We start from the raw sequence: 25,895 nt of genomic DNA, 5'->3' as shown, positions 1-25,895 counted from the left end.
GTAGGCTGAAGCGTGGATCGAAAATCAAACACAAAGTGGTCCTGAAATTTGGGATGAAGCTAAAAGGTGAGAATCAGAGCTGCACCCAGGCTGCAATACCATCGCAATGACACAGTGACATGGCATCCTACCAGAAGAGTGCAGAGCACTGGCTCGAGATCCCCAGTCCCTCTGCTGCTGCTGGTGCTCCACGTGCTGGCCCAGAGGGATGTTCCTGCTGTCTGGAGTTTGCCCTGAATCAAGGCTGCATCTCAGGAGCCACTGACACAGAAAGGGGATCTCAAGAACAAACAAACAAACAAGCAAACAAACAAACTTTTATGGTTATTCCCTAAATCCATAGATATGGGAGCACTAAATGGGGTATATTGTCATTAAGGATTTCTCCTCACTTTAGTACCCATATGGAGGTCACTCCCTCAGCAGATTGAAGTCGTTTCGGAACAAAAGGTTTTGATATCTTTCCTCTGGCTTAAGACGCCTCCATCTGTGCACGGTGTAGGCTGGGAGCCCCAGGCGGATTCATTTGCTCTGAGAGTCCTGCCAGCAAACCAGGGCTGGGGCCCCCTGGGTCTTTCACTGGAGGAGATGGCCAGAAGGCCCTGCAAGTGCTGTCTCCTTATGGCTATTTGCATCCTCCTCCTGTCCTTTCTCCTCTTGTTCCTGCCTGAAAAGCAATTTACATATGCAGACGAGGGAATTACTGCTCAGAGAGAATTCTGTTACAAGCACAAGAAGCTTCAGTAATACCATAACATTTTGTGAATTGAGACTGGGTTTTGTTTAGTCAGAAAACAATAAATAAATAAAATGCTTTTTGAAAAAAATTACTTGAGCCAGTTCCACTTTTTTTTTCAAAATGAAATGCATTTCTTTTCAGCTTTCTGTTTCAATGTTTCCTTGAAGTTTACTTTCTAGTAATTTCAATGTGAATAAAAATGCTCAAAGCAGAAAAATGATGCATTTGAGATCAAACCAAGTATTTATCCTCAAATTATTTTTCATAAACCTTTTGATTTCACAGATTTCAATAGTTTCTGTTTCAATGCAAATCTAAATATTTTTTCTTTTTCTTTCATCTTTTTCTGAACATCTTTTTCTGTAGATCTGAATCTACAATTGAAGATATCTATTATCTTTGCTATCCTACTTCCAGGTAACGTGAATAACCAATGCCTGGTTTCAGAGAAGACTTTTCATTACCGGTAATTTAACACAGAGATTCTTAACTTTCTGATTAAAGAAATGGAAATACTTGTGATCCTTCATCTCAATCATGAGCTGAATGCCAGCAGGCAGAAGATACTGCTTATGATGAGCTGTAAAGAAAGGATGGTTCCAGCATGTTCTATAAAGCTGAGCCAGAAAATAAAAGGACATGAGTGGAGATGAAGCCTCTGTAAAAATGCATTCATTTCAGAGCTGGCTTCAAAGCATTTTCACTCTCAGTTGAGGAGTGCTGAGAGTTTGTTGTCCACAAATCCTCAGGAGCCAAACTTCAGACATTCAGAGCCGTGGCATTCCATGTGGATTTGGTGTTTTGCTTATTTAAATGTTTTCCATGAACTCAGTTGATGTCACCATTAAAGTCTGACTCTCTAGGGCAAATCCCTGTAGCTGTTCAAAAAAAATCTGGTCACTGGGGGCAGCACTGATATTTTCCTCATGTGGGTTCCCTTCTCTTTTCACGTTCATCCCCATCAATGGGGAAGGTAATAGTTAAAAAAAAAAAATCACTTTTCCAATGCCCTGTACACCTAAATATCTAATGTGAAAGCGTAAAAGGGGTTGTTATCTGAAAGAATTTTACATCTGGAAGTGATTTTGAAAGCCAGCACATATGCCACAGACTTAAAAAGAAGCTAAACAAAGTAGACAGATGGTCAGCCACCAAATTAGATGCAATCAGAATGTGGAAAGATAATTTCTCACATTCCCTCTCCCCAGCTTCTCACGTAGATACTGGACTTGGCAAGCTGTCGCTTCTCTCCTGTGAGCACTTACAGTAGAGCTGGGAGCTCTGAGTGCTGCCAGGCCCAGCAGAAGTTGCAGATTTCCACAGGCCGAGTCCCTCAGACACGTTTTCTGAGGTGCTGGGTGCTCTGGCCCCACGTGGCTGCTTACATTCCCCTCCTGTGCCCGCGGCTTCACGGTGCAGTAACATCTCGCAGCTACACAATGTGAAGTGCTGACTTAGGCTTTGACACTCAGTCCAGTTCTCACGGCTAATCTGTTGTATCAACAGTTGTTTTTTTTTTATAGGTTTATTTTCCAGTGGGACTGGGATCGTGTGGCCCGGGCTGATCCCCGTGACCTCTGGCCTGGGATCTGGCATGCACAAAGCCGGATTATGGCACCACGTTTTCCCCTGCATGTGTACACGTTAAGGCTGAGTGCCTTTGAGTAACAGACGTGCTGTTCTCATTTGTCGTTTGGCTTCCCCTGAAGGTTTTGAAGCACACAAGCTAATCCCGGCAGCACGGAGGAGGGAATGTAGCACCTGAGGCAGGACGTAAAAGCCTCCCCCTGCATCTCCCCTCTCCTTTTTCCTCATTTTCATTTCTCCCTGCTGGCCTAGATGACTGCATAACTTCACCCAAGCCAGAGGCTTAGCAGACCCCATGCTGGTGCTCTTAACGAAGGTGGATCAGGGAAAAACAGTGTCAGGCCAAGCAAGTTGGCAACAGCAAAGGGAAAGAAGAGGGCAGGTGCTTTTGACAACACCACTCCCCTAAACAGATAGTGCCTGTGCTGTCTAACCACACCTTTAGCTATGCCTCCACCACCCACGTTAGCTTCTAAGATCACCATGTAAGAAACAGCAGAGGCTTTCCCAATACTATGAGGCTCTGAGAAACCTTAAGGCAGCATTGAACTCTGGACATTTGAAAGGTGGGGATCATTTTTCTGTGCTCGTCCCCCTGCTGGGACCCATGTCACTAGTGAAGGAACCACGTTAATGTGTAACTAGGGTGTTTTCCCATGGGGCAGGACACAAAACTTCAACGCAGTATAGCTGCTGAGGACACCGCTTCCCCCCGCCAGTGTCTCCCTCAGACACGAGCCCAACACCGCCCCTGCTGCTGTGGTTAACTCAGGTCAGAAGCAGTCTGTCTCAAAGGGAAGGATTTTGTCCTGCTGTGTTTTGACACTTCACTATTTCATTTCCTTCTGCGTGACATTTAAGCTGGCAGGGATTTCTTCATTTCCACAGCAAGACAAGGGCCCATGCTGTAGATCTACAGCCACATGCTACGGGACAGCATCTTGAGAGATTAATTGTGGCCCATTTCCACAAATTCTCCACAAATGAGCTGGAGGATCTGGCAGCAACTTTCCCCAAAGTTTCCCATTAAGGGTTAGTTAATATCTTGCTCCTGTTTTAGTGATCTTTTCGCAGATCCCAGTCTTCTCCCCTGCAAAACTGCCCTGAGAGACTCAGGTGTTTTCCTCTTTGGTTAGAGCAGTGCCAGTCCCCTAAGGTGTCCTAGGGGACACCTTTTGATGCCAGGTGAACGTAACACCTCACAGCCATAAAATGACAAAAGCAGTGAGCACAGATGTTAAAAAGACAAGGTACTCCTCCTTGAGATGATGTTAGAGGGTGCTTGCCCCAGTGTAGAGTACACACCACCAAAACAGCCCCTTGTCTGGTTAGACATGGCTTTGGGCTCCTCGCAGCTCCTTCCATCTCCCAGAAATGATGAGATGGAGCCCCTGGTAGACCGCAGGAGCTATCAAATTGTTAAATTGTCAAGTTGTTTTTTTAAGCTATCAAGACAGCATTAGGAAAGCTTATCAAAACCGCTTCCTACTTGGAACATGGCACAGGGTTTGATTTACTTGAGAACTGTCCTCCCCAAGAGACTGCATGCTCTGTGAAACCTCCTCCAGATAAAAATAGATTGAAAAGATAGGAAATGTTTGTAGTGGTCCCAGTCATCGGGATGCAAGCCAGGAAAAAACAGATTGTCCCCTGTCAACTATTAACATAATTAAGGAGAAGTTTGACTCTGATCAGTTTGGGTTATCTCCCAGTCTGGCAGACTTCGTAGCTAGATTTCCTTTTCTTTGGAGATCTCATTGCAGGTTGGCTGGGACATTTCAGTTCCATGCCAAGAACACAACTACTGGCACCAGCACTTCTGTCAGAGTAGCAGCCATGGGTTTATGGACCTTAACTGCGCTATCCAACCACTTTGAGTAGTCAAGACCTAAGTCTTAGAGGCAGGCTTGATGCCACTGCCATGTTTTCTTGTCCTGCTAGCAAACGCTGGTGGTGTGTTGGTCTCAACTTTAGCTTTTCCCCCATCCTATACTGACTGCAAAATTCAGTGACGGAAGTCAGATATTTAGTTGCCCTATCTAAGGACTTGTTATCAGCCATCTAGCCAAATTAATCTATTATTTTTGTCAAACCAGAAATTAAAAAAAAAAAAAAGGGTGGGGGAAGGGGGCAAATAACAGCTTCCAACAGGTACCAAACACCTCTGCTAAATCTCCTCAGATTTGCACAAGAGGCTTACTGTATTCTGAGCTGCATAAAGAACATCAGTGCACGGGCACAAACCAGTCCCCACAGGCCTGCTTTGCCATCTTTTACTCATCCACTCCCAGCGCTTTATGTAGGCAAATCCTGGTGCTCACAGAAGCGTCTGTCTCGGCCAACTCCGTGTTTGCAAAACATGCTGGCTTCATCACACGAAGGGCACCTGGGAAGGGCTACCACCAGATTTGCCAGCTTTGTGTCAACACAGGAAGGCCGCAGAAAAGGCTTTTACTACATTATCTTGCACAGGCAAGTTCACCCAGCAAACATGACAGGGAAGATTGATCACCCCTTTAAACAATTCCCCTTGCTAAAGCCAGAACACAAGCAGCGTCACCTTGCCACCTGAGCTTCACATTCACAAATACTTTAACTTAGGTCTGGGGCCGGCCCTTTACTCCTACAGCTGGGGTGAGATGAGGAAAATACGAAAGTTGCAGGCTTTTTAAAGCAAGAAGCTCAGAGTCTTGCTGCATGGGGGCACTTTTTAAATAGTTTGATTAAATAATTTGGTTTGGTCCGGCTTCAGCTGCCACTTTTCCTCCTCGAGCCTTCTCTACCGCAAGCCACCTGAGCAGGCCGCATCTGGGCCAGCAGAGCTGGGCAGGGGGAAGGACACGGTGTGGCTCCATGCGAGGAGCTAAGTGAAGCCTTTCCTCTCCCCAGAGAGGGTCTGAGAAATGCTCCAGGGAGAACAAAAAGGGAATTTTAGCTGAAACAGCTACCAAAGGATGGAGCTCTGTGTGTGACTGGGCACCTTTCACCTATTTGGCTGCCTGGCTGCTGGTGACAGGTCCATGGCACAAACCCAGAACTGACTCAGAGCTGCTCCAAGGAGCTTGTTGGTTGGTGAAAAGACAACAGAGGCTGGAAGCTGGGAGGTTTGCAGATAGGTTGCTGGCCTCAAAAACACATATGGGAACCACTCACCTTGCTATCAAACAGGAGGGAGAAAGTGCTCACCTTCATCCCTCCCCTTTGGCACACAGCAAAGTGAAAAACCACCCAAGCAGCTGCAGAAGTTTTAGTAAAAAGAAATGTAAAAGCTTGCTGCTTTCTACGGAGAAGACTGTCTGCTGGGACTCCGGCTGCCTGACTCCAAGGAAAAGGTGTGTGGTTACTGCTGACACTGATTGCTCAGCAGCTTACCACCGAGAAGAGGCAGTTGCCATCCCACAAAGGGAAAGCTGAAATCTCAATGCTGTCAATAAGAAATTAGAGGAAGGAATTATTTTACCACACAAGTCGGGTGGTAAAACGGGAAGGAAATTACCAACTTCAGCACTGAAGCTGAATCCCAGCTTTATTGCTGAAACTAAGCAGAGCGGCATGCGGGCGTTTCTAGCCAGGGACTGAGTCACTTCAGGAGTCACAGTTCTGCTGGTACATGCCCATAGCAAACAGCCAAGGCCTGATGGTGGCTGCCAGCCCACGTATCAAACAGTAGAGGAGGACTTGATCCAGTTGTGTCATACTGAGAGTGCTAGCTAATTAAAAATGGAAACTTAACCCCAGATCTGCAGTGATAACATCAGACAAGGGGATTGTTGGCATTAGATTGTTTCTCTCTCAGCATCCCAGCCCTTCCAGATGGGAATTATTTGTACTTGGATATGTGCTAAGTCTTTAATTAGAGTGCTCAGAGATTTATAGTTGAAAAGATCTACACAAGGCAAAAATAGTAACAATTATTATTCCTATGGTGATCTTTTCCATTACCAGCTGTTTAAAAATATGTATAATATGCTAAGTATGAGGCCTTATTGCTTCCTTTGTTTAACTCTGTATTTTTTTTCAGTATATATCTTTTCATTTCTTTTGCTTTATCTCCTTGACTGCCTCTTCATGAGCTAGACCCTATTGGACAAAGCGATACACAGAAAAGGAGGAGATGGGCATTGCCCCAGTCCTTTACAGTTTGATAGCAGCATAAAAGATAAGAGAGAGTGATTAAAGGGCTGAGACAAAGCTAGGCAGTGCAATTGGCAGCAGTGTCATTAGCCTACTGTGACTGCTGCTGGTGGCATGGCAAAGAGGGATTTTAAGGAAGAAGAGCTGTGGGGAGGATCAGGAGGGTGTTTTGATGATGCCCGTGGGGAATGGCTTTCTAAGAGAACGGGGAAGAATCTCAGCTCTTCTCTTCATGGTGCTTCGTGGCACAGCCCAAGGCCAACCAGGCAGGGGCTACAGCCTTGTTAGTCACACTTGTTCCTGCTACAGAGGATCACATTTGCAGTGCAGAAGAGACACGGCTTATGAAATGCTGTTTAGTAGCCCTTCACACATCACACAGAACAAACTCAGAAACTGAGAGGTATCTTAAAAAGCCAACCACAAAGAAAGGGATGTGTCTTATTGTTACTTTTTTTGTTATTGTCGTTGTTTGTTCATAAGTGCAAGTAGCTGCATTGTACAGTTTTTAAAAGTATTGCTCTGCAGTCATTCCCTGGATCACCTTCTCATGCTTCGTGGAGCAGAACACAGACTGGGGAGCACTGATGTTACCCATCCCCGTGCCTGGAAGTCGGGTCATCTGTACTTAAATTAGTTTAAGACGTTACCCAGCTGAGGGCCTGCTCCCACCTACAGTGACAGAGCAAGAAGATGTCAAGAAGTGGGACGACGATGAGCTCAGGAGAGCTCTGCTCAGCCGAACCACAGCTGATGGCTAACCACCTCCACAAGCAACCAGCATGGCAACAGGCTAGGATGGAAGCATTTGCAGAAGAGACAGGACTTTCACACATGAAAGTGTTTGTGCACTGAGCATTCAAACAATTTCCCTCTCACGGTAGTTTTCTGTTCCATGTAATTGTGCAGCAGGGAACGACGTATCAGGTTATTTTTATTAGGAAGAATGGGATTCAGGTTACGAAAGTCAGGAGGTGCTACATTCAGACTCGGTCACAACCAATGCAAAAGGAAATGTAATGAAACATGTCAGAGACTTCATATGTTTTCTTAGAAGACTGAAGCATTTTTGGCCATATTTTCTGTGAGACAAATATGGTGAGTTATTGCCACCTCTTCATTTTGAGCATTTTTACATTGCATATGTCCTGAATTGTACACATTAATTCCTTCTAAAGAACATTATATTCTTTCCATAATGCATCCTGTGACTCAGACGCAGAAAATCTGTTGCTAAAGCCTGTTGTCTATATAACCTGCCAGTATACTGGAAATGAGTACCGAGAAGTAGAACAAACATCCTTCAAGGGGAAGAATATCCCTCCTTTCTTAAGAATGGAAAGCTTGATAATGAGCAAATATTGTTTAACAGGCTTTGCTTATTCATAAGAAAAGATGAAAAAGACATCCAGGAGAGCTGCAACCAGCACAAAGGATTGCAGCTCCTTGAAGGTCAGGCTGACATACTGCTGGTTTGCTTAGGCACAAGACAAAGGCTTGTGGAGTGGATCTATTGTCAGGAACTCCCACAACATATCAAATACCACTCATTCAGTAGTGTTACTAAACAGACACAATAAGAAAATATTATTTCTCCCTTTTAAGACACTTGTACCTTTTAGAGATTCCAGCACAGACAAAATCCACCATTTTCAGTGAAGGTGAAGGCTTCTGAAGAGAAGTAAGAGATCTCTTCCCCTTTACTGGAGAGCACAGCTGATGGTTATCTACGGGCACGTACAGTTATGATGCCATTATCAAGGACATTTTAATCTCTGGCTTTTAATTCCTTTTAAATAACTGTGTTTGCTTTGGTTGTTACTGGTGGAAGAAGCACTCGGGAATTTTTTGGTCAGATGAGAACCAAAACCAAACCCTACATTATATACATGGTAAAGATCAAAGGACTTGGAATAACATACTAAACATTTTGTTCACTTGGGTGTAACATGTCATCTCCAGGCATGTTTCTGGAGCAGGTTGCATGGGAAAAGGCTTTGGAGGGAAAGAGAGCCTTTCAACAACGTGAATAAAGACAAAGGAGGACTGGGAATTCACAGGCACAGCTAATCAGCCTGCTGGGCGGTACATAAAGAGGCTGGGGGGGCGAGGAGCTTGGCAGGAGCCTGGGCTAGCCAGAAGTGAATATCAAAGCGCAGTGTTCCCGTGATGCAGGTCAGCGTGAGGCCTTGCCATAAGGCCTTGCCATCTGGCCCTGAGATACTGACAACTGGCTGGGTCGTGTTTTTATATGGATTTAACTGGCACACTGCTACCAGAGCTAAACCATAAAAACTATATTTCTTGCTGGAGGGAATGTTAACCCTCAGTGGCTGAACAAAACGTATTTTTTGGTTCTTGAGGGAAACTCCCAGGCCTAATCCTTAAGGTCTGCGTACCTCCCGGGAGAGTTGTTGTCAAATACGTGGCACATTTGAGAAGTATTTCAACTCGTCAGGGGATGTGCTAGCAGAGAAAGACAGCCTCAGTGAAACCACATAGAAGAGGTTACTCTCTGGAGGAAAAGCTGATGATGTATTGCAGTCGTGATATAAAATATGGTGTGTCCTACAACAGCAACTCTGAGTCCCTGGAATAACTCAAAGCACCTAGCTGTACTGCTGGTAATTCATGTACCCATCGCATTTGTTAACAGGCAGATGACAGGCCATAAAACTACACACGTAGCCTTGCATCAATCATGGTGTGATAAGCGTGGACAAGTTACATATGGGTGACAGAGAATGAGGAAAAAAAAAAAATCAGACAAAAATGCAGAGTTCACAACATGAGTCTCTTCTTATGCCACCAGAGGAATACAAGAAACACTGGGTTTCCAGAGCCATTTTAAAAGATATTGGTAACTTCTGTCTCCCTTCTATTTCTGTGTGTCAATCGAGATGATATAATAAGGATAATGCCTCTCCAGTCATAAATCAGTTCTGAACAAACTTCCTCCTGGAAGCAGCAAAGCTGTGAGTTTTCCAGATTTATTTCTGAATGTAGAGGGGTGGATGGACGCGTCTTGCTCAAGCACAGCTTCGTAGGAGCTCAATGAACTGATCCAAAAACAGTTGCTTAGGCTTCCTGTAAGGAGGTGGATGTCTGAAACGAGAGAGATGACACATCTCCTGGAGATGCCCACACACGGCTGCTGTGGGCACACACCTCCCCGGCTGCGGGGGGAGCCCGGGCCCTGCTGTGGGAAGATGCAGCCAGCACACAGATGGTGGTGGTGGGAAGGGGGATCCCACGGGGGGCAGCTGATTGATCTCTGCGGGGTGTGCGGTGCCCCCAGTGCTTTGAGCAGCCCGCCCAAGTGCCAACACCTCCAATTCTGGGAGTTAAATGGAGGGCAGACTGCTCGGGGCAGCACCAGGCAAACCTTCAGCTGTGAAACAAAAAAAAAAAGAAAATAATAATGGGAGAGACACCATAAAAAAAAAAAAAACACTTGTATTGGGACGGTGCTCATCCTCACATCCCTGCTCTCAGCCCCGGCTTTGCTGCTGCCCTGGTGCCAGTCAGTGGGGAGTGAATCACCACAGCAGCATGATGAATCAGCAAACAGAGAGCACATTTCCTCACGTTATCTAATGGTGATGCACTGAGGATGTGGCTGATTAGAGAGCCATCCTCTCCCTGGCAGACTTTCTCAGCTGGTTTGCTAACCGGTAGGGTGAAGCTGATGACCTGACAGCCAGAAACATTCACACCCCCCTGCAGGTTACCTGTTATGCAGCAATAGCCACAAATATGTAAAGTATGCAAAAAATGCAAAAGATAAAAAAAAATCCCCCTTTTTTTTTTTTTTCTTTTCCTCTTGTGAAGGTTTGGAGACTGTGCTGTTAACTCCTCTGAGACCATGGTGAGGCCGCAGCTACTCACGTCAAAGAGCTGTGGATGGGGGATGAAAGCAATCTGCTGCCAAGAGTGGCAGCAAACCCACATGCCATCTGAGTGCAAGCCATTTTTGTAAACGCATGCAGCCACGCAGGCTCGAGTCTTAGCTGTGAACAGTATCCTTGTTTTTGACTCTGCAACAGTACTTTCTTGCTGTTTGTCTATACAGGAAGGGTGTTTTTTTGTTCCTTTGCTTTTCTTTTTCCAATGTATTTGGGGCTCTACAAATATATTTTGTGTGTTGGGAAAAAGGAACACAATTTGAGGAAGCGTAACTAAGCCCGATTATTATAGACAAGCTTGATAGGTCTGGCCAGAAAACTACCTTGGTTTCAATTGTTTGTAACTTTAAACAGATGGTCTGAATTTTTCCATTCTCTGACTTCAGTTTGATTTAATCAGAGGCTTCGGAGGGGGGTGAGCTTGTATCTTTTCATGTCAGCTGTGGGTCAGGCACTACAAAATAGCACTAAGGGACGCAGCGTTGTTTTTTCACGTTAAAAAATATGTAAAGGTTGCAATGTCACCATCCTCAGGAGGAAGGAATGACAGCTTGGCAGGAAATGTACTTTTGCCTGTTTCCAGGTTACAATTCTCTGAAAAAAAATAAAATAAAATAAATATGTGTTGCATATGTAAAGACCTGCTAGGGACTTTTATCTTTATTTTCTGGATGCAAGGTCCAGCTTAGAGCTGAGCAGGCCCTCCTCTATAATTGCAGTTCCCTCAGTCTCTTGGCCATCCTGGGTACAGGTGAGGAACAGAGACCTGAAAGTCTTTCTCCTCTATGTTTTGAGTCCCAGAAAGAAGCTGAGAAAAAAAACTTTCCCACAAGTATTACCTTGGGTTACCTGGCTTTGATTAGAGAAAGCGCCAAATAATGTCAGCTGCTCCAAAAGCTGGGTCCTCAACATCTCAAGCTGGCCATCCCAAATGGTTAACGCACACAATGTGGACACTTCTGACATGGGTCTGAGTTCCCTTGTGGAGTCTGGAGATTATGCCACCCTCATGGTTTGCATATAAGTCCCGTAGAAAGTCTTCGGAGAAAATGATTGTCTCCTCAAAACAAGATGGGTGGGATGTTCAACAAATAGGGCTTGAGAACCTGTAAGGGAAAAAAATAATTGCCTACCTGACAGTGAGTGCTATCCATGCCGGGACTGCCTACTGTCTGCTCGTAATGAAAGAAAAAAGAGTCCTTGGAAAAAATAAAAAATAATAAAAATAATAAAAATTGCTATGTGTAAGAGATTTGACGTCCAGCTCTGGTTATATTTTCCTCCTCCATCAAACCACAAAGTTTGAACCCCAGCATGTTGTCCTGCATGGACAGACTGGTAGGTTTCCCACTCAGAAAAAAATAAAATAAATAAAATAAAATAAAATAAAATAAAATAAAATAAAATAAAATAAAATAAAATAAAATAAAATAAAATAAAATAAAATAAAATAAAATAAAATAAAATAAATAAAATAGAAGCAAGGGAACTCAGATGGGTTTTGGCCCAGTGTCCACGATGTTTGACTGGGAAAAGTTTCAAAGGGCCAAAGTACCACTGGCCTTGGTGGTTTGGGGTTATTGCCTTAGGGTGTGTTGACTCCATTTACAAAGGTGCTCTGGTGCGATTCCTGGGCTGTTTCTGTCCCGAGCCTTCTCTGCAGCCAGAGCAGAGACCACTATCCCCTTTGTGACCCTTGGGAGTGCTGGTGCAAAGGGAGCCCGGCACCTTGCACAGGGGAAACTCATCCTCTGGCATATCCCTGCCTGACAGCAGGGGTGGATCCCCAAGGATTCCAGCTGCTGCCAGGGTAAGGAGTCTGAATTTGGGAACAAAGAGGCACGATGCTCGAAGCAACAGCACTAGTAATTCAGTGATAATTGCGTCGTGTGCACAAACAGCGATGGCTGGGATGCAACATAAAGAGAAATCTAAAATCTAGCAAGTGGCTGCATTGTAAGAGAAAGGGCTGGATCTGAAGCTCAGGAAAAGCAGCAACACTTCACCACTGTTTCCAGCAGTGCCTGTGAAGAAAAAATAAAAATAAAAAATGCCAGAAAATGGCCTCATTTGTCTCCAAGAGCTACAGCTTCTTAAATCTCTGGAGTAACGATAGGCTGCTTGCTTTCCTTTTGTAAACTATTACGAAAACCAAAGCATATTTAACATGTTTTGGCTTTTTTTTTTTTTTTTTTTTAATCTGCCAGCGGTGCTTGTGGCAGCGGACTGGAGGGATTGCAGTGATGAGCAGAGGAAGCAGCCCCCTGGCTGCCGGCCAGCCAGCCCGCGTCCTCTCCAGGAACCGGCTTATAAACGGCAGGGAAGTGATGTAGTTCCACAGAACTGCTGAGGTCAACTGCTGAAGCCTGTTGTTTGATGGGTTTCTAAATATTTTCCTCCAGGCCACGGAGACCAAAGCTGCTGAGATAGATGGAAGCGCTCTTTAAGAAGAGAGCAGGCTGCGTGTTGAGGTGCTAGATGCCCAGCTCCCCGCGGTGCGGCAGCCAGGGGACAGCAGGAGGGGACGGGGACACCAGGTTCAGGTTGTGCAACTGAGGCAGGAGCCGTTCTGCCAAAGTCACATGAAGAAAGAGGGGCCAGTTTCCCAATTTCTGATGATTCATAGGCAAAATCCCCCTGGAACAGCTGCTCCTTCCAGATCTCACCCTCAAACCTACAAAATATCACAATTGCTGCTGATTGCATGGGATTCCTGGCAGTGACAGGGAAAATAACCAGAAAGGTTTCGGTTTTTATAAAGTCAGAGGCAGAGAAGTAATTCAATGACCGGAGAGTCACTGCTAGGTCATGGGGAGGCAGATCACATTTTAATGCCTCACTTCTCTTGCCAATAACGTGCTAGGGTGGTAGGACAAAAAAACATGTGGGTTCATCGATTGTCAGCCAGGAAAGTGTTTGTGATCAGTTAGGGTAAGCTCCTCACGGCACAGCCTCTAAGCATTCCCTGCAAGGCTTTTGATTTGAGCCACAGTTGCTCCTTCAGACAAGAATTTATGCAGGGTTTGTTGGCTTAATGCTGAGTATGTTTGGAAAGAGGTGGGGGTTTTAACCATAACAGCTTGCTCTGAGAGAAAAAAAGAAAAAAAACAGCAAAACAGGTTGAAGGCAGACTTGGTTTAAAATATGTTAGTGGCAATAAAAACATTCACATTTGTTCCAGTAAATTTAGCATCCAAAATGAAGCTTTAATGCTACCTCTGTTTTGTTGTTGTTGTTCGTGTTGAACTTGCATATTTCGAATGACAAATGTGAAGAGAATACTTTGAGAAATTCAACTTTAAACGTTAATAGGCTTCAATTGTTAACAGTGACCTGTCCTACCCCATCCCGTCCTGTCCTACCCTACGCCAGGTATGTTTTCACCCTGCTCAGCAGAGAGGAATGCGAATGCCTTCTAACCATGCACTAAATGATGCCGCTAGCAGCTGTCATACCTGGTTTGCTCTCTTCCCTTATCACCTCCCCAGGGCAAGATGTGTATCTGAAATGTGTTGGTAGAGGTGTTTATTTTAGGCGTGCATGCTGTTTGTATTAGATTAGGCAGATTGAAGAGGTACACTTGATGCTCGCAGTGAATGACAAGACGCTTTTGCAATTCCAAATGTCGTCTTGGTTGTTTGCTGTATTTATTTCAACATTTGTTTTCCACTTTTGTGGGGGGGGGGGGCTTTACCCCCCCGTCCCTAACACAAGCTGCTTCATGCTTCTTTCCCAGAATTCTCTAAAAACTATTTTTTGTGATGATATATTAAAAAATTGCTCGCCCTCTGCAAGGCATCCCTATCCCAATCACAAGCCAGCGTTCCCCTCATGACTTTCTGTCGAAAGTTGCTTTTTAACACAGGTTATTTCTCCGACCTTGCTGGTGCGGCCGCTGTGCAAACAAGTTGCTTCAGCAAAGGGAAAGGGGGAGCAGCTGGGCTGGGGGACGAAGTGGGAAATTCTTCAGCTGCTTTCGTTGCCAAACCTAACACATCGTGTACCTACACCGTGGTCGCCAGGCTCTAAAATAAATAAATAAATAAATAAATACGTAAGTAAGGATAACAAAAAAGGGAACAAACAAACAAAACCCCCGTCGTACAGCAGCCATGTCATATGCCCTCGAGCATGTGGGAGAGGACAGCTGCCCTGAGCCTGGTCCTGTGATGAGGTTTTCTGCACGATGAGCCCTTTGCATGAGCTCCTGTGACAGCAGCAGCATATCTGCTGTGCTGGGATGTGTGACTGAGAGCGTGTTTCCTGCACTGAGCTATTGGCTGTGAGGTCACCAGAAAGGGGGAAGTTCCCTCGACACGCTGTTCCCCGTAACCAAATGTAGGGTCAGAATCCAGGCCCCTCATTCCCAGAACCGAAAGGAGACAGAGGGAAAAACTCACGACCTTGCTGAAAGACAGGAGGCTCAATTTCTTGTCCCACGCGCTTGTTCTAAAATCTGGACTAAACACTGCTGGGAAAGCTGTCCTGGGAGCACAGGGGTGGAAATTGTGGGGCTATCTAAGACCAGGACAGCGGGTCCGTGCACCCCATTGCAGCAATGCCAGCATGGACTGCCTGCTAGGCTGGATTCAGTCGGATGAGCCGTGCTGGTGTAAGCATGGAGTACCCACGCTCGGGGGCTGCACTGTTTCCACTTCAACTTGTCTGATGGCACCGGTGCAAAAGCTACAGGCAAGCCTCAGCAGCTTCAGATCCCAGGGAATCATTTTCTGACTCGGGGCCACGCCAAGGAAAGGCAAGACGGTGCTTGTTCCGTCAGCAGAGGAAAGTTGTCATACGAGAAATACCATTACAACAAGGCTAGCGGCCTACGGGACTTGCAATGCTCAGCTACCCCACCAGCAGGTAAATAACAGGACAAACTGCTGGCAGAAAGCCTTCATATATTCATTGTAAATAACATAAATATGCTGGCTGTTTTCCAAACCAGGAGGAGGAATGTCAGTTTTTGTCTGACCTCTGGCACATCCCTTGGGATCGACTTTTTTTTTTTTTTTTTCCTCGGGAGGATTATGATAAAATTCCCATGGTGGTTTGCTACGGCTCTTTTATCAACACGTAGCCAAACATCTGCAGGATATCAGGCTTCAATATACACAGATTAAATCAACTCTGGAGAAAGTATCAGTGCTCTCCCGCAAAGCATTAAAGGGGAGGCATTCTTTATGAGCTTGGCAGGAGAGCACGAAGCATTGAATAAACTCTCGTAATTTAGGAAAGGGGAATCTGTGTGTTATTTGCGTTTAAAAATTAAAACTAAAAATCAAATAAATTGAAAAGTTGAATCTGAAGAGCAGCAGACTCTCGGGGCTGCCTGGGGAGGTTGTCAGATTGGACGGGCCCTTCGCCACAACCGGTGCCCAACGCGTCGCATCGGCACGCGGCAGCTCCGGTGTGCGTGGATAACCCATGCGGCCCGAAGGCTGCAGTCACACTCAGGCTTTCAGCAAACCTGAGTCTGACTTCCAAACACCACCCCCCAGAGAAACCACCCTACCTGAAAGGTGCTGGCCTGCCAAAGAAGCAACACCCACAATAAGGGGTGACCGTTTGAGGTCAAGAAGGACAGCAACTGAACCAGAAGTATCAAAAAAGTACCAAAGCTTAACAGGAGAGACTAATTTTAAAGGGGAATTTTATGCATGGTCTTCACTCCATCCAGCCCCTCTTCTGCGCTCCATGTGCCCTGAATAAACAGTGCTCTGTTTGGATGTGTCTGTGTGTGGATCACTGCAGCTGGGATTCGCTCCTCTTCCCTTCAGCCCATTTGGGTCAGGTCATGCCTAGAGGCTTAAAACTTCGGCTGGTTTTAAGACAAATAAATGACAGTTTGGAGATACACATTATACCATAAAAAATGTAAGTGTTTATACCATAAGAAACACCATAAATACGGTGGTTTTTCCCTTCCAGAGTATTTTTCCCTGGTTTTGCACAAACAGTTAAGTGCTACCTGAGCCCTGTGTAACTTTGGTGTTGCCTGCAGTGAAGCTGTTAAACACACGCTCGTCATCATTGTTTAAGTGGCCATGCCACCTCAATTAAGTGTGTAAAATGATTCATGCTCAGATTGGTTTATTGAGAAAGCACAAGAGTTTCCAAGCACAGGTTAGAGATGCATTTAAAATAAAAGTGCAGTGTGCAGTGGAGTTAAAATATAAATATATATATAAAGAAGTGCAAGATGTATTATTCTTAAGAAAGTCTCCAGGTTGTTTCTTGACTGGTTAACCATGAGGACCCCCCGATGTGCCAGATGCTGCCCCAGCCCACATTGTTCATGCCACGTATGCCCCGGGTGACTCAGGGCAGGGCCAAGAGCATCAACCTGAAGGGCTGGTGCCAGAAATCCCACCCAGAAAAAAAAAAAAGACTGATGGACTCAGTGTGCCTGCTGGGTCTCGAACTCTTCATGCGTCACCTATTGCAGCCTAACTGAACTGCTGAAGTGCAGCAAGTGACATTTCAGACCCGCCAGGCGCAGCAATAAATGCCTTTGGACACCAGCGATTTGACTGCGTGCTCCACCCAAGAAATGGGAATGGTGCCCTTTGTAGTCATGCTTATCCCAGCTGAGTTGCCATGGAACAAAGCCTGGCTAATCCTGGTGGACTGATTCGGGAACAATCTCTAATCTTATTGCCTAATTCTTTATCACTCCCATTAGGTCAGTTTTTTATCCAAGAGTGGCGAGGTTTCCAAGTTGTCATCGCCCTGTGCTGAGTCCTCTGGCTACGAAGAAAAAAGGATGTTGTGTCTCTTTGGGTCAGGGCAAGGAATGTTTCCTTCCAGTAGTAGATGAAATCTCCCTTGAGTTTCCCTTGAATTCATAGGATTCAGGACACATGAATTCATTTGTTCCTCTGAGCCTGGAAATTGCAAGCATTGTCAGGGAGACCTCCTCGTTTGCCAGCAAAATGAGTGTTTCAGGGGACGTGCATGCAAGGGCTCCTTACAGCAACGCACACACAAAGACCTCCTCGAAGGAGTCCCTGGAGAAGACCACGCGAGCTCCCTGCACGGAGCTAAGCTCGCCCCCATCAAAGCCCCGTGATATTCCCTGTAAAATAGCACCAGAAGGTCGCCGCGCCGCTCTGCTGGCTGCTGGAGATTGTGGGGAAGGAAGTCCTTTCGTTTCAACCCTTCCTGCTGCAATAAAATTCAGAAGGAGATGAAAACCAGCACTGACAATAGAGGTATTTAAAGAGAGGGAGCTTTTTGATGAGACAGATGGCAACTGTAATTAACTTCAGCATTTTCTCCTATAAACCACAGAGTTTAAAATCAATTAGCCGGCAATTTTTTTTTTCTCTCTCTCTCTTTTTTTTTTTTTTTTAATTAAATAACCCCATTTGCACCTAATCAGCAGCCAGTTCATATCCAGATGGTACCACAGCCAGCCCTGGGAGGGGATGCTGCCCAGGCCAGCAGCTCAGGCACCCACCGCCTGCTTACCCCTGGGGCAGATACCGGAGCTCGCATTCCTCCGCGGGACCAAGGAGGACAGAAATTTTGCCTCAAATGTGACAGTGCACATTGTTTTTCCACCCTGCTTGTCCTTGAGCCCTGCTGTGGAGCCCACCAGACCTGGGTGATGCCTGCAGCACCCTGGGGCAACACAGGCTCAGGGAGGTGTCCCCTCGCCCTGTTGTGCTCCAAAGGAGAGGTGACAACCTTGGGGAGCCCAAGGAATGGTGCTGGGGGGGCTGGGCCCCACAGCGGAGCCGTGCTCGGTGCCTGCACTACGTCTGCTTGGAAAAGCCCTCCAGGATCACCTGGTCCAACCACCCCCCTGCCATCAATGTCACCACTGACCCATGTCCCCAAGCACCAAGCCCAACCTCTCCTTGAGCACCCCCAGGGACGGTGACTCCACCACTACGGGCAAGCCAGCGGCGGGGATTTAATTTTCTGTGTTATTTATCAGCAAAACTGGAGCCTTCACTTCAGCTGTTTGGACACAAACCTACTGACATAACACAGAGTAGATAAATCATTCCAGTTCTGCTAAAAACCCAGAGATTTTCAAGCCTTCCTCGCTGCTTCAAGGCTGCTGCAAGGACTACTCCAGCAGGCCCACCTCAGGTCATTTGTCATGGACTTTTTGTCAGCTTGTCTTGCTGGAGGAGATCATTACTAAAAATTAGCTTTTGCTTCCAAGTGATGTGACCTTCTATTGTACCTTCTCATTTTTAATTTTAAAAAAATATATTTATTTTAATGTAAAAACAAGTCTCCTTCCTTGGAGGCCTTCCAAAGCCGCCTGGAGATGGGCCTGGGCAGCCAGTGCTGGGTGGCCCTGCTGGAGCAGGGCTGGGGCCTGGTGGCCTCCAGAGGGCCCTGACAGCCTCAGCCAGCACTGAAACGGCCCTACAGCTTCACCTGGCCTTCCTTAATGGGAAGTTTGAAGGGATTTCTTGTTGGCAGCTTCGGAAGATTGAACTATTTAAGTCTTTTAACTCTCCTTCCCGATGCTTTGTGCAATACCTTAGTGTAGAATAATTTATAGACAAGTCTGAAAGCAAGGAAATTAAAGATTTTTCTTTTTTTTTCCCCTATAAATAAGCAGGAAGTTTTCAGATTCCCATGGCCAAGGCAGTATATTTGGGTTTCCCCCTACTTTCAGCTGTGTCAAGGCCAAGCTGATCATTTGGCTCGTCCAGTTCCATCGCTGTCTGCAGCAATGAGTGCAGCAAAAAAAAATGCTGGAGCAGGCCCAGCCCTCGGGAATTTGGTGTAAAATAATGAAGTCTGGGGGTTTGTTTGTATTTTATAGCTGTACACAGCTTCTGTCTTGGGGCTTTGAATGGTGCACAGCCTCATCCTGGAGTAATCCCTGAGGATTTTGAGGGTCCCCTGCCCAGCGGGCTGCTATCTGGTAGCTTCCACTGCACTTGGTGCTGTGGTGGGTTGCTTTTGGGAGACTGCATCAATCTTTTAAACCCTGTTGTGAAAAACAACGGGATAGCTGCACGGCAGGGAGGGGCGTCAAAGAAAATAAACGAGAGCTTTAAAGCCGAGGAAATCAGCCTCAGCAGGGCCAAAACTAATTCGCCACAATATGGAGAGAAGCCCAGAGCCCCTTTCTGAACCTATTGTTGATGTGTTATTATTTTATATGTTTATTTAATAGGTTTAAGAGCTACGCCCTGCAGCTGATGTGCCGATAAATTGCTCTGTGGCTCCCTCTCATGGATAATTCAACCAGAAGCAGGTTCAGGGTAGCAGCAAGAGATGAGCTCAAACAGCCCTTGCTCTAGCTCAGCATCGAGATCTTTGCGGCAGGGTCATCACCTGGTGCCCCAACACGCAGCGCTGTTATCGCTCCCCATCCCTCTGTTGCTTTCCTTTTATCTCAGCTGCTGCTGCAGCTCTTCTCAGAAGGGTTTGCGGACTAGGCAGAGCTCAACGAGGAGGCGACGGGACCCAGCAGTGGGGTAGGAGCCGTGGGGACACCGGGGTGGATGTCGAAGGCTGGGCAGCACCCAAGGGTGCTGCAGGGGACAAGGGGGCAGAGCAGCCCTACCCTCTCCTAGCACGCTGCTAGGAGGATCGCTGAGATCTGCAGGAAGTCAGATAGCAGAGAAAGCTTTAACAAAATAATCTCTCCCCCCTGAACAAGTGACGCTAGTAAAAGCCACGTTTCATTTGTGTGCACATGGGTATTATTATGGTATTTATGTCCAACACGTTTCTGCCTCGGCTGCTCATGGATACCAGGAGCTTTTAGTCTGCCCAGGGGTTTATTTGTGTCATCCCCAACCTGAAGATAGCCGTGCTTTTATTTATTTGTTTAGAAGAAGGTAATATTCCATATTATCCATTATTTCCAATACTGACTTTAAAATCATGATCATGTTTTAGGAGTGGAGCAAGAGGAAGAGTGGCCAGCACACTGTGGTACGTGGCAGAACAGAGCCTGGAAACGAGAGAAAAACTGTATTTGACAAAGTTTTCTTTTGGTGACAAAGTTTTCTTTTGGTGACAAGTTTTCTTTTGCACCACTGGAGGAAGCCTTTGGGAATCAATGCCTGTTTTTCCACTGGGCTTCATTTGAACTCTAGCATTTGAGGTTTGTGTTATCAGAGGGTTGTGCACCTTGCAGAGTCAATACTAACATAAGCACCTGAGGCAGGTAATCAAACAGCTTCTGGTACTGATACAAGCCTCGGTTGCAGTCAAGGATTTTGGAGGTGCAATTGAGCTACTCCGCAGCTTCAACCCAACAGGCAACTGGCAGGCCAGAGGTAGACGTGCTAAAATAACACAGCAAAGTTGTCGGGACACTGCTGCTGAGCAGCTCAGCCAGGATGTCTGGGATTCAGGTGCAGTCCCAGCATTACCAGACGGCCATCTGAGCCCACTGGCCTTTCTGGCCTCGGTCCTCTATCTCCAGAGGAAACGTCCTCCCCACACTCATTTCCATTGCATCAGCACTTGCAGACACAAAGCCAGGCAGATCAACGAGATCCCCCGACCCCACAGCACGAGGCAAAAATCAGCAGGCTTGCAGCAGAATCAGCAAACGGGTCCGGCTCACCACAAGGATGTACCGATTGCAAAGTGATAGGAGGCAAGTGATAAGAGGATTGCAAAGTGATGAGAGGAAAGGCGGTGAGTATGCACTGCAAGGGCAAGGGAGAGACCAGGACTGCCCTTTCCAGGGAAATCCTGCAGTTGTATTGACATGAGCTGGTCAGGAAATGGCAAGGCCAGCTTTTTATGAGGTGGAGATGGCAACACTTCTCTGGTGATTAAAAAACAAAACAAAACATCAACAACAAAACACAAGAAACAGAGGAAAAAATAGACCTAATATGGTGATTGCACAGTTCAGAAGAAAGAAAGTACTCTGTCAAATATGTGAGGCAATAAAAATAAGCAAAAGTTACTTTGATTTGGCTTCTACTAAAGGGACTAAAAATAAATGCTCCTTCCAGAGGCCCCTTCTCAGAACAGGGAATTAAGAAGTACACATCCTTATTTTAAAACATTAATATTGAGTCCTAAATGTTCTCCAGTTTCTGAAGAACAATTATTTTTTCCACAATAAATTTGCTCATTAATACAAGAATAACCAGTCCCCTTAACATTATATAAATGTTCGTGTTCCAGTGGTTGCGTTCCAGGTGATATTTCTGATCTAAATCTTAAACAACATCCTGATATGCCAAGACAGATATGTAGATACTCGTGGGTATGCTGAAGGACATTAAAATGTTTGTCGCTAAAAATAAAAATTCTTGCAAGGATCTCGTCACAAACATCAAAGGAAAGGAAGCTGTGATCTGTAACAGAAATGGCCTTTGCTGAAAAAACGCCTGAGTTTTCTACAGACGGCTACTTTTGATTTGACTGATTGTGAAAATGCACTTTTAAAACATGACTGGACATTCGGTGCAATTATTAACCCTTTTTTTTATTCTGATAAGAACGAAGATAAGTTTTTGTTGCACATACGGCCACAGCTAGTTTAGCTGGAAACAAACAAACAAATAACAATATCCTCTGAAGTTTCTTTATTCTTACTTTCCATTTTGTACCTTCCATCAAATGTTCTGCACAAAAAGGACTCAAATCTGTGTTCTTACAAGCATACATGAAAGAGATTCCCCTCTTAGGACTGGGATTGTATAAAAGAAATCTCTGTTCTCACTGACATCTTGCCTAAAAGTACATATAAAAGCATTTTCTCAATAGTACATATAATCTATAAAAATAAAATTCTTTAAAAGTTCAGAGACTCTTAAAGTTGGTTGCTGTCAGTGTTACACCCGAGTATATACTGAGCATATATTCCAAAGTCAGGAAAGGATTGTGCTGTGCGGACTTACATTAACATGCATTATTTATTATTGCAAGGAAAAACTAATACTTGGGAAACAGGGAGAACAAATCTTCACAGACTTCTCCTGTGCTGCCATGGATAAATTACTTTGTTTTGTTTGTTGACATTCAGCTAACTCAATTCTTTCTACTCTGAAATGCAGTCTACAGGACAGGCAGCAGCAGCCCACAGGATTCAGAGAGGGAAGGAATTGCAATGTCTGCAATACTTGTACTGTAAATAAACTTTGGGGGGTTGCCCCAGCTACTCTCTCCTGACCTGGTCACGTCTCTACACCAAACTCCACCTCCAAAGGAGAACTGAAGTTAGAAGTACACAGTACTGAGTCCAAAGGGTCCCTCTGATAAAGAACTGGGATGAATAAGACGGTAGTGCACAATCCTGAGCTCTTCTTCAGGAGCTTAGGTGGGGAAAAAAAGAAAAAGTGTATGGTCGCTGGAAGCAAGGTTGGGTGACATGGGAGGACTACAGGGTTGCTACTCACCGTTGTAGAAAGAGAAATCACATGGCCAAGGCTAAGTTAAAATTGAAGCTATCCAGCAGTGTGGAGGATGATTAAAAAGAGTTGTTTTTTAAGTATGTTAACAGGAAAAGGAAGACCAGAGCAAACGTTGGTCCGATACTTGAAGAGGATGGTCACCTCACAAGCAGGAACGTGGACCAAGCAGAGATGTTGGATGCATTTTTTCCTCTGTTTTCAACAGACGGGCTCTGGGACCCTAGATGCCCTGAGCTGGAGGGTTGTGGCTGCAGAAATGATAAACTTTCAGTCAACCCCAAATTTGTGTGGGATTTGCTGCTCCACCTGGATGGATGTAAGTCCACGGGGCCTGATGGGACTCATCCCGGGGTACTCAGAGAGCTGGCTGGTGTCATTGTGGGACCTCCCTCAGTTATTTTTCAACTGTCTTGGGAACCTGGAGAGTCAACCGGGAGCTGCCAAATGTGGTTCCAGTTTTCAAGAAGGGCGAGAAAGAAGATCCTGGCAATTACAGGCTGGTCAGTCTCACTTCTGCGCCTGTTAAAATTATGGGCAAGATTATTATGGAAAGTATTGAAAAACATCTGAAGGACAGCGCAGCCATTGGTCAGAGCCCATGTGGGTTCAGTAGGGAAAGGTGGTGTGTTCAGTAGGGGAAGGTGGTGTGGAATCCCCCTGCAGACTGTGCTTACGCCCTCCTTTCTTGCTTTCCGCCCCTTGCCCCAGATCCACCAGGTCTATGAGATGATGCAGCGCTGGGACCCCGTGGCCAGTAGCCTGTCCGATGTAGTGCAGCGACTGCTGACCCTCAGGGAGCTGCACGAGCAAGGTGAGGGGCAAGGAAGGGGGATGCTGGGGACAGTGGCGTGGTGTGACAAGGGGGATCCTGGGGCCTGGGGGCCCTCCGGTGCTGAGTTTTCGCCTCCTTCCCAGCCACACAGTTTGGGCAGGTCGTTGTGCACCTGGACACCACGCAGCAGGAGATAGCTGGTGCTCTCAAGGACAACACCGTGCTGCTGGCAGAGGCGAATCTCAGCAGCATGTGCTGGGGTGGGAGGGGTCCCCATCCTGTCCCCCTGCTCACTCCCTTCCCCACTGACCCCCCTGCAGGTCCAGAAGACGATGAAGGAAAACCTGGCCATTGTAGAGGACAACTTTGCTGACATAGAAGCCCGCATCAAGCGGCTGCAAAAGTGAGAACACCCTGGAGCACCTCCCTGAGCATCTGCATCCCCCCCCCCGGCGTCGTGGTCCCTTGGGAATCTCTCCCTCTGCCTGCAAGTAGCAGTCCCTGTTTGTGTGTACCTGGCCGTGCTCCCCTGCGCAGAATGGGGCTGTGGAGGGGCCCTTCCCACCCCCCAGTTAGCACACGGTGGGAGGCCACTGCCCCTCGTTCCTGGATTTACCCCAATAAATGTCCTGGTTCAAAGTGCGTCTGTGCTGGCATCTCCTTCGGGCTGCGGGACATGAGCAGGGCCCAGCTGGGGTGTTTGAAATGCAGCTTTTACTGTGCATACAAGCCCTCCAAGCACCCCCAGTGTAGCTCGAGCTAAGACTTGTTTACGCTTTTTTAGTTTAAAACCATTAGCCCTTGTGCTATCAGAGAAGAAATATTTCTCCTCAACACCTGCGGTGCGTTGGAGACATCATCGCATGGGGCAACACAGGAGAGGGGGCTTTGGAGAAAGGGGACAAAATCATACAAATGTGGCCGGCTGCTTTTGTCCTGCTAAGCAGAGTAAGGTGAAAGGATGTGCACTGGAACAGACTTTTATTTAGGAATAAATGGGCAAGATGGAGGGCATCAGGTCCCTGTGGATGCGCTCAGTAAAAGAGCAGCTCCGAACCGGCCAACGCTGCCGGCCATAGGGCCTGGGTCAAAAGGCACATCCAGGTCACCAGGGGTGTAGCAGCAAAGGCCTGCGATGGCTGTAGCAGCAGAGGGGCCCATTGTTGTCGATGGAAGGAAGACCCAGACGCTCAATATGAGTGAACAGTGAACTTCAACTTTAATGGATAGCTCAGTCGCCTTTTATCCAGTTTGAACATAATCAACTCATACATATTGCAGAAACTAAGCTCAGGATTGGCTAACACTTCCCGGGCTTTTCAGTCTGTTCCTCCTTCTTTTAGCTACCTGTCCTGCCTTAGGGACTTTCCCGATCGCCCAAGGGCATCGTGTCCTTGAGCCTGATCAGCTCTCAGCCAGCCGCGTGCATGCCCAGGCTCATATGAGTTGAGTACGGTACTTCACTAGCCCATTGCCTCCTAACTGCTCAACATCCACATGTCCTACTTCACTTAACCATTCCTCCACAGTGGTGTCTAACAAACTGAATTTCCTTCTATGACAAGATCACCCAGCTAGTTGACCAAAGGAAGCCCATCAGTGTAATCTTTCTGGATTTCAGTAAAGCTTTCTATACTGTCTCTCATGGTATCCTGGACAAATGACCAGAATACAGTTCGATAAGAGCACAGTAAGGTGGGTGAACAGTTGGCTGACAGGCCAGGCCCAGAGGGTTCTTGTAAATGGGGTTACATCAGGATGGCAACCTCTCACTAGTGGGTTCCCCAGGGACCAGTCCTCTTCAGTGTTTTCATCAACAATTTGGATGTAGGACTTGAAGATTTTTTGACAAATTCGTGGACAATACCAAATCGGGTGGAGATGTTGACTCTGTCGATGGTGGTAAGGCCTTGCAGAGAGATCTGGACGAATTAGACAGCTGGGCGGTCACCAACCACATGAAGTTTAACAAGTGCCAGGTTCTGCACCTGTGGAGGGGAAGACACATGAGGAGCAGCTGAGGTCCCTTGGTTTGCTCAGCCCCGAGCAGAGCAGGCTGAGGGGAGGCCTCATGGTGGCCTGCAGCTCCCTCACGAGGGGAGTGGAGGGGCAGGTGCTGAGCTCTGCTCTCTGGGGACACGACAGGACCCGAGGGAACGGCATGGAGCTGGGACAGGGGAGGGTCAGGCTGGGGGTTAGGGAAAGGGTCTGCACCCAGAGGGTGCTCGGGCACTGGGACAGGCTCCTCGGGACAGTGGTCACAGCACTGAGCCTGAGGGAGTTCAAGGAGTGTTTGGACAAAGCTCTCAGACATAGGGTCTGATTTTGGGGTGGTCCTGTGTGGAGCCAGGAGTTGGACTCAGTGATCTTTGTGGGTCCCTTCCAACCTG

General features: G+C 46.5%; 1 protein-coding gene and 2 long non-coding RNA genes across 3 annotated transcripts; 2 read left to right on the top strand and 1 right to left on the bottom strand.

The window, feature by feature from the left end:
* Positions 1-8,699: 8,699 nt before the first annotated feature.
* On the bottom strand, positions 8,700-11,671 carry LOC137855159 (uncharacterized). The gene is made up of 2 exons (XR_011095555.1): positions 11,205-11,671; positions 8,700-9,851 (listed from the first exon to the last, which is right to left on the bottom strand). It is a non-coding gene; the product is annotated as an uncharacterized lncRNA (long non-coding RNA).
* Positions 11,672-11,987: 316 nt separating this feature from the next.
* On the top strand, positions 11,988-22,322 carry LOC137855156 (uncharacterized). The gene is made up of 3 exons (XR_011095546.1): positions 11,988-12,175; positions 12,573-15,231; positions 17,054-22,322. It is a non-coding gene; the product is annotated as an uncharacterized lncRNA (long non-coding RNA).
* Positions 22,323-23,089: 767 nt separating this feature from the next.
* LOC137850143 (dynactin subunit 2-like) lies at positions 23,090-24,144 on the top strand. The gene is made up of 3 exons (XM_068670318.1): positions 23,090-23,544; positions 23,649-23,740; positions 23,826-24,144. Exons 1-3 carry the CDS (start codon positions 23,460-23,462, stop codon positions 23,910-23,912), a joined length of 264 nt encoding a protein of 87 aa, XP_068526419.1. The 5' UTR covers positions 23,090-23,459; the 3' UTR covers positions 23,913-24,144.
* The last annotated feature ends 1,751 nt before the right edge of the window (positions 24,145-25,895 follow it).

The sequence above is a fragment of the Anas acuta genome, chromosome 1 (genome assembly GCF_963932015.1).
Source record: "Anas acuta chromosome 1, bAnaAcu1.1, whole genome shotgun sequence".
In the NCBI taxonomy this organism is placed as follows: domain Eukaryota; kingdom Metazoa; phylum Chordata; class Aves; order Anseriformes; family Anatidae; genus Anas; species Anas acuta.
This window is presented reverse-complemented; position numbering and strand designations above follow the sequence as displayed.

Coding starts and splice junctions, on each gene's coding strand:
- LOC137850143 (XM_068670318.1), top strand. CDS start 23,460: ATGATGCAGCGCTGGGACCCCGTGGCCAGTAGCCTGTCCGATGTAGTG. Junction 23,545..23,648: donor CAGGGAGCTGCACGAGCAAG/GTGAGGGGCAAG, acceptor CCTCCTTCCCAG/CCACACAGTTTGGGCAGGTC. Junction 23,741..23,825: donor ACACCGTGCTGCTGGCAGAG/GCGAATCTCAGC, acceptor ACCCCCCTGCAG/GTCCAGAAGACGATGAAGGA.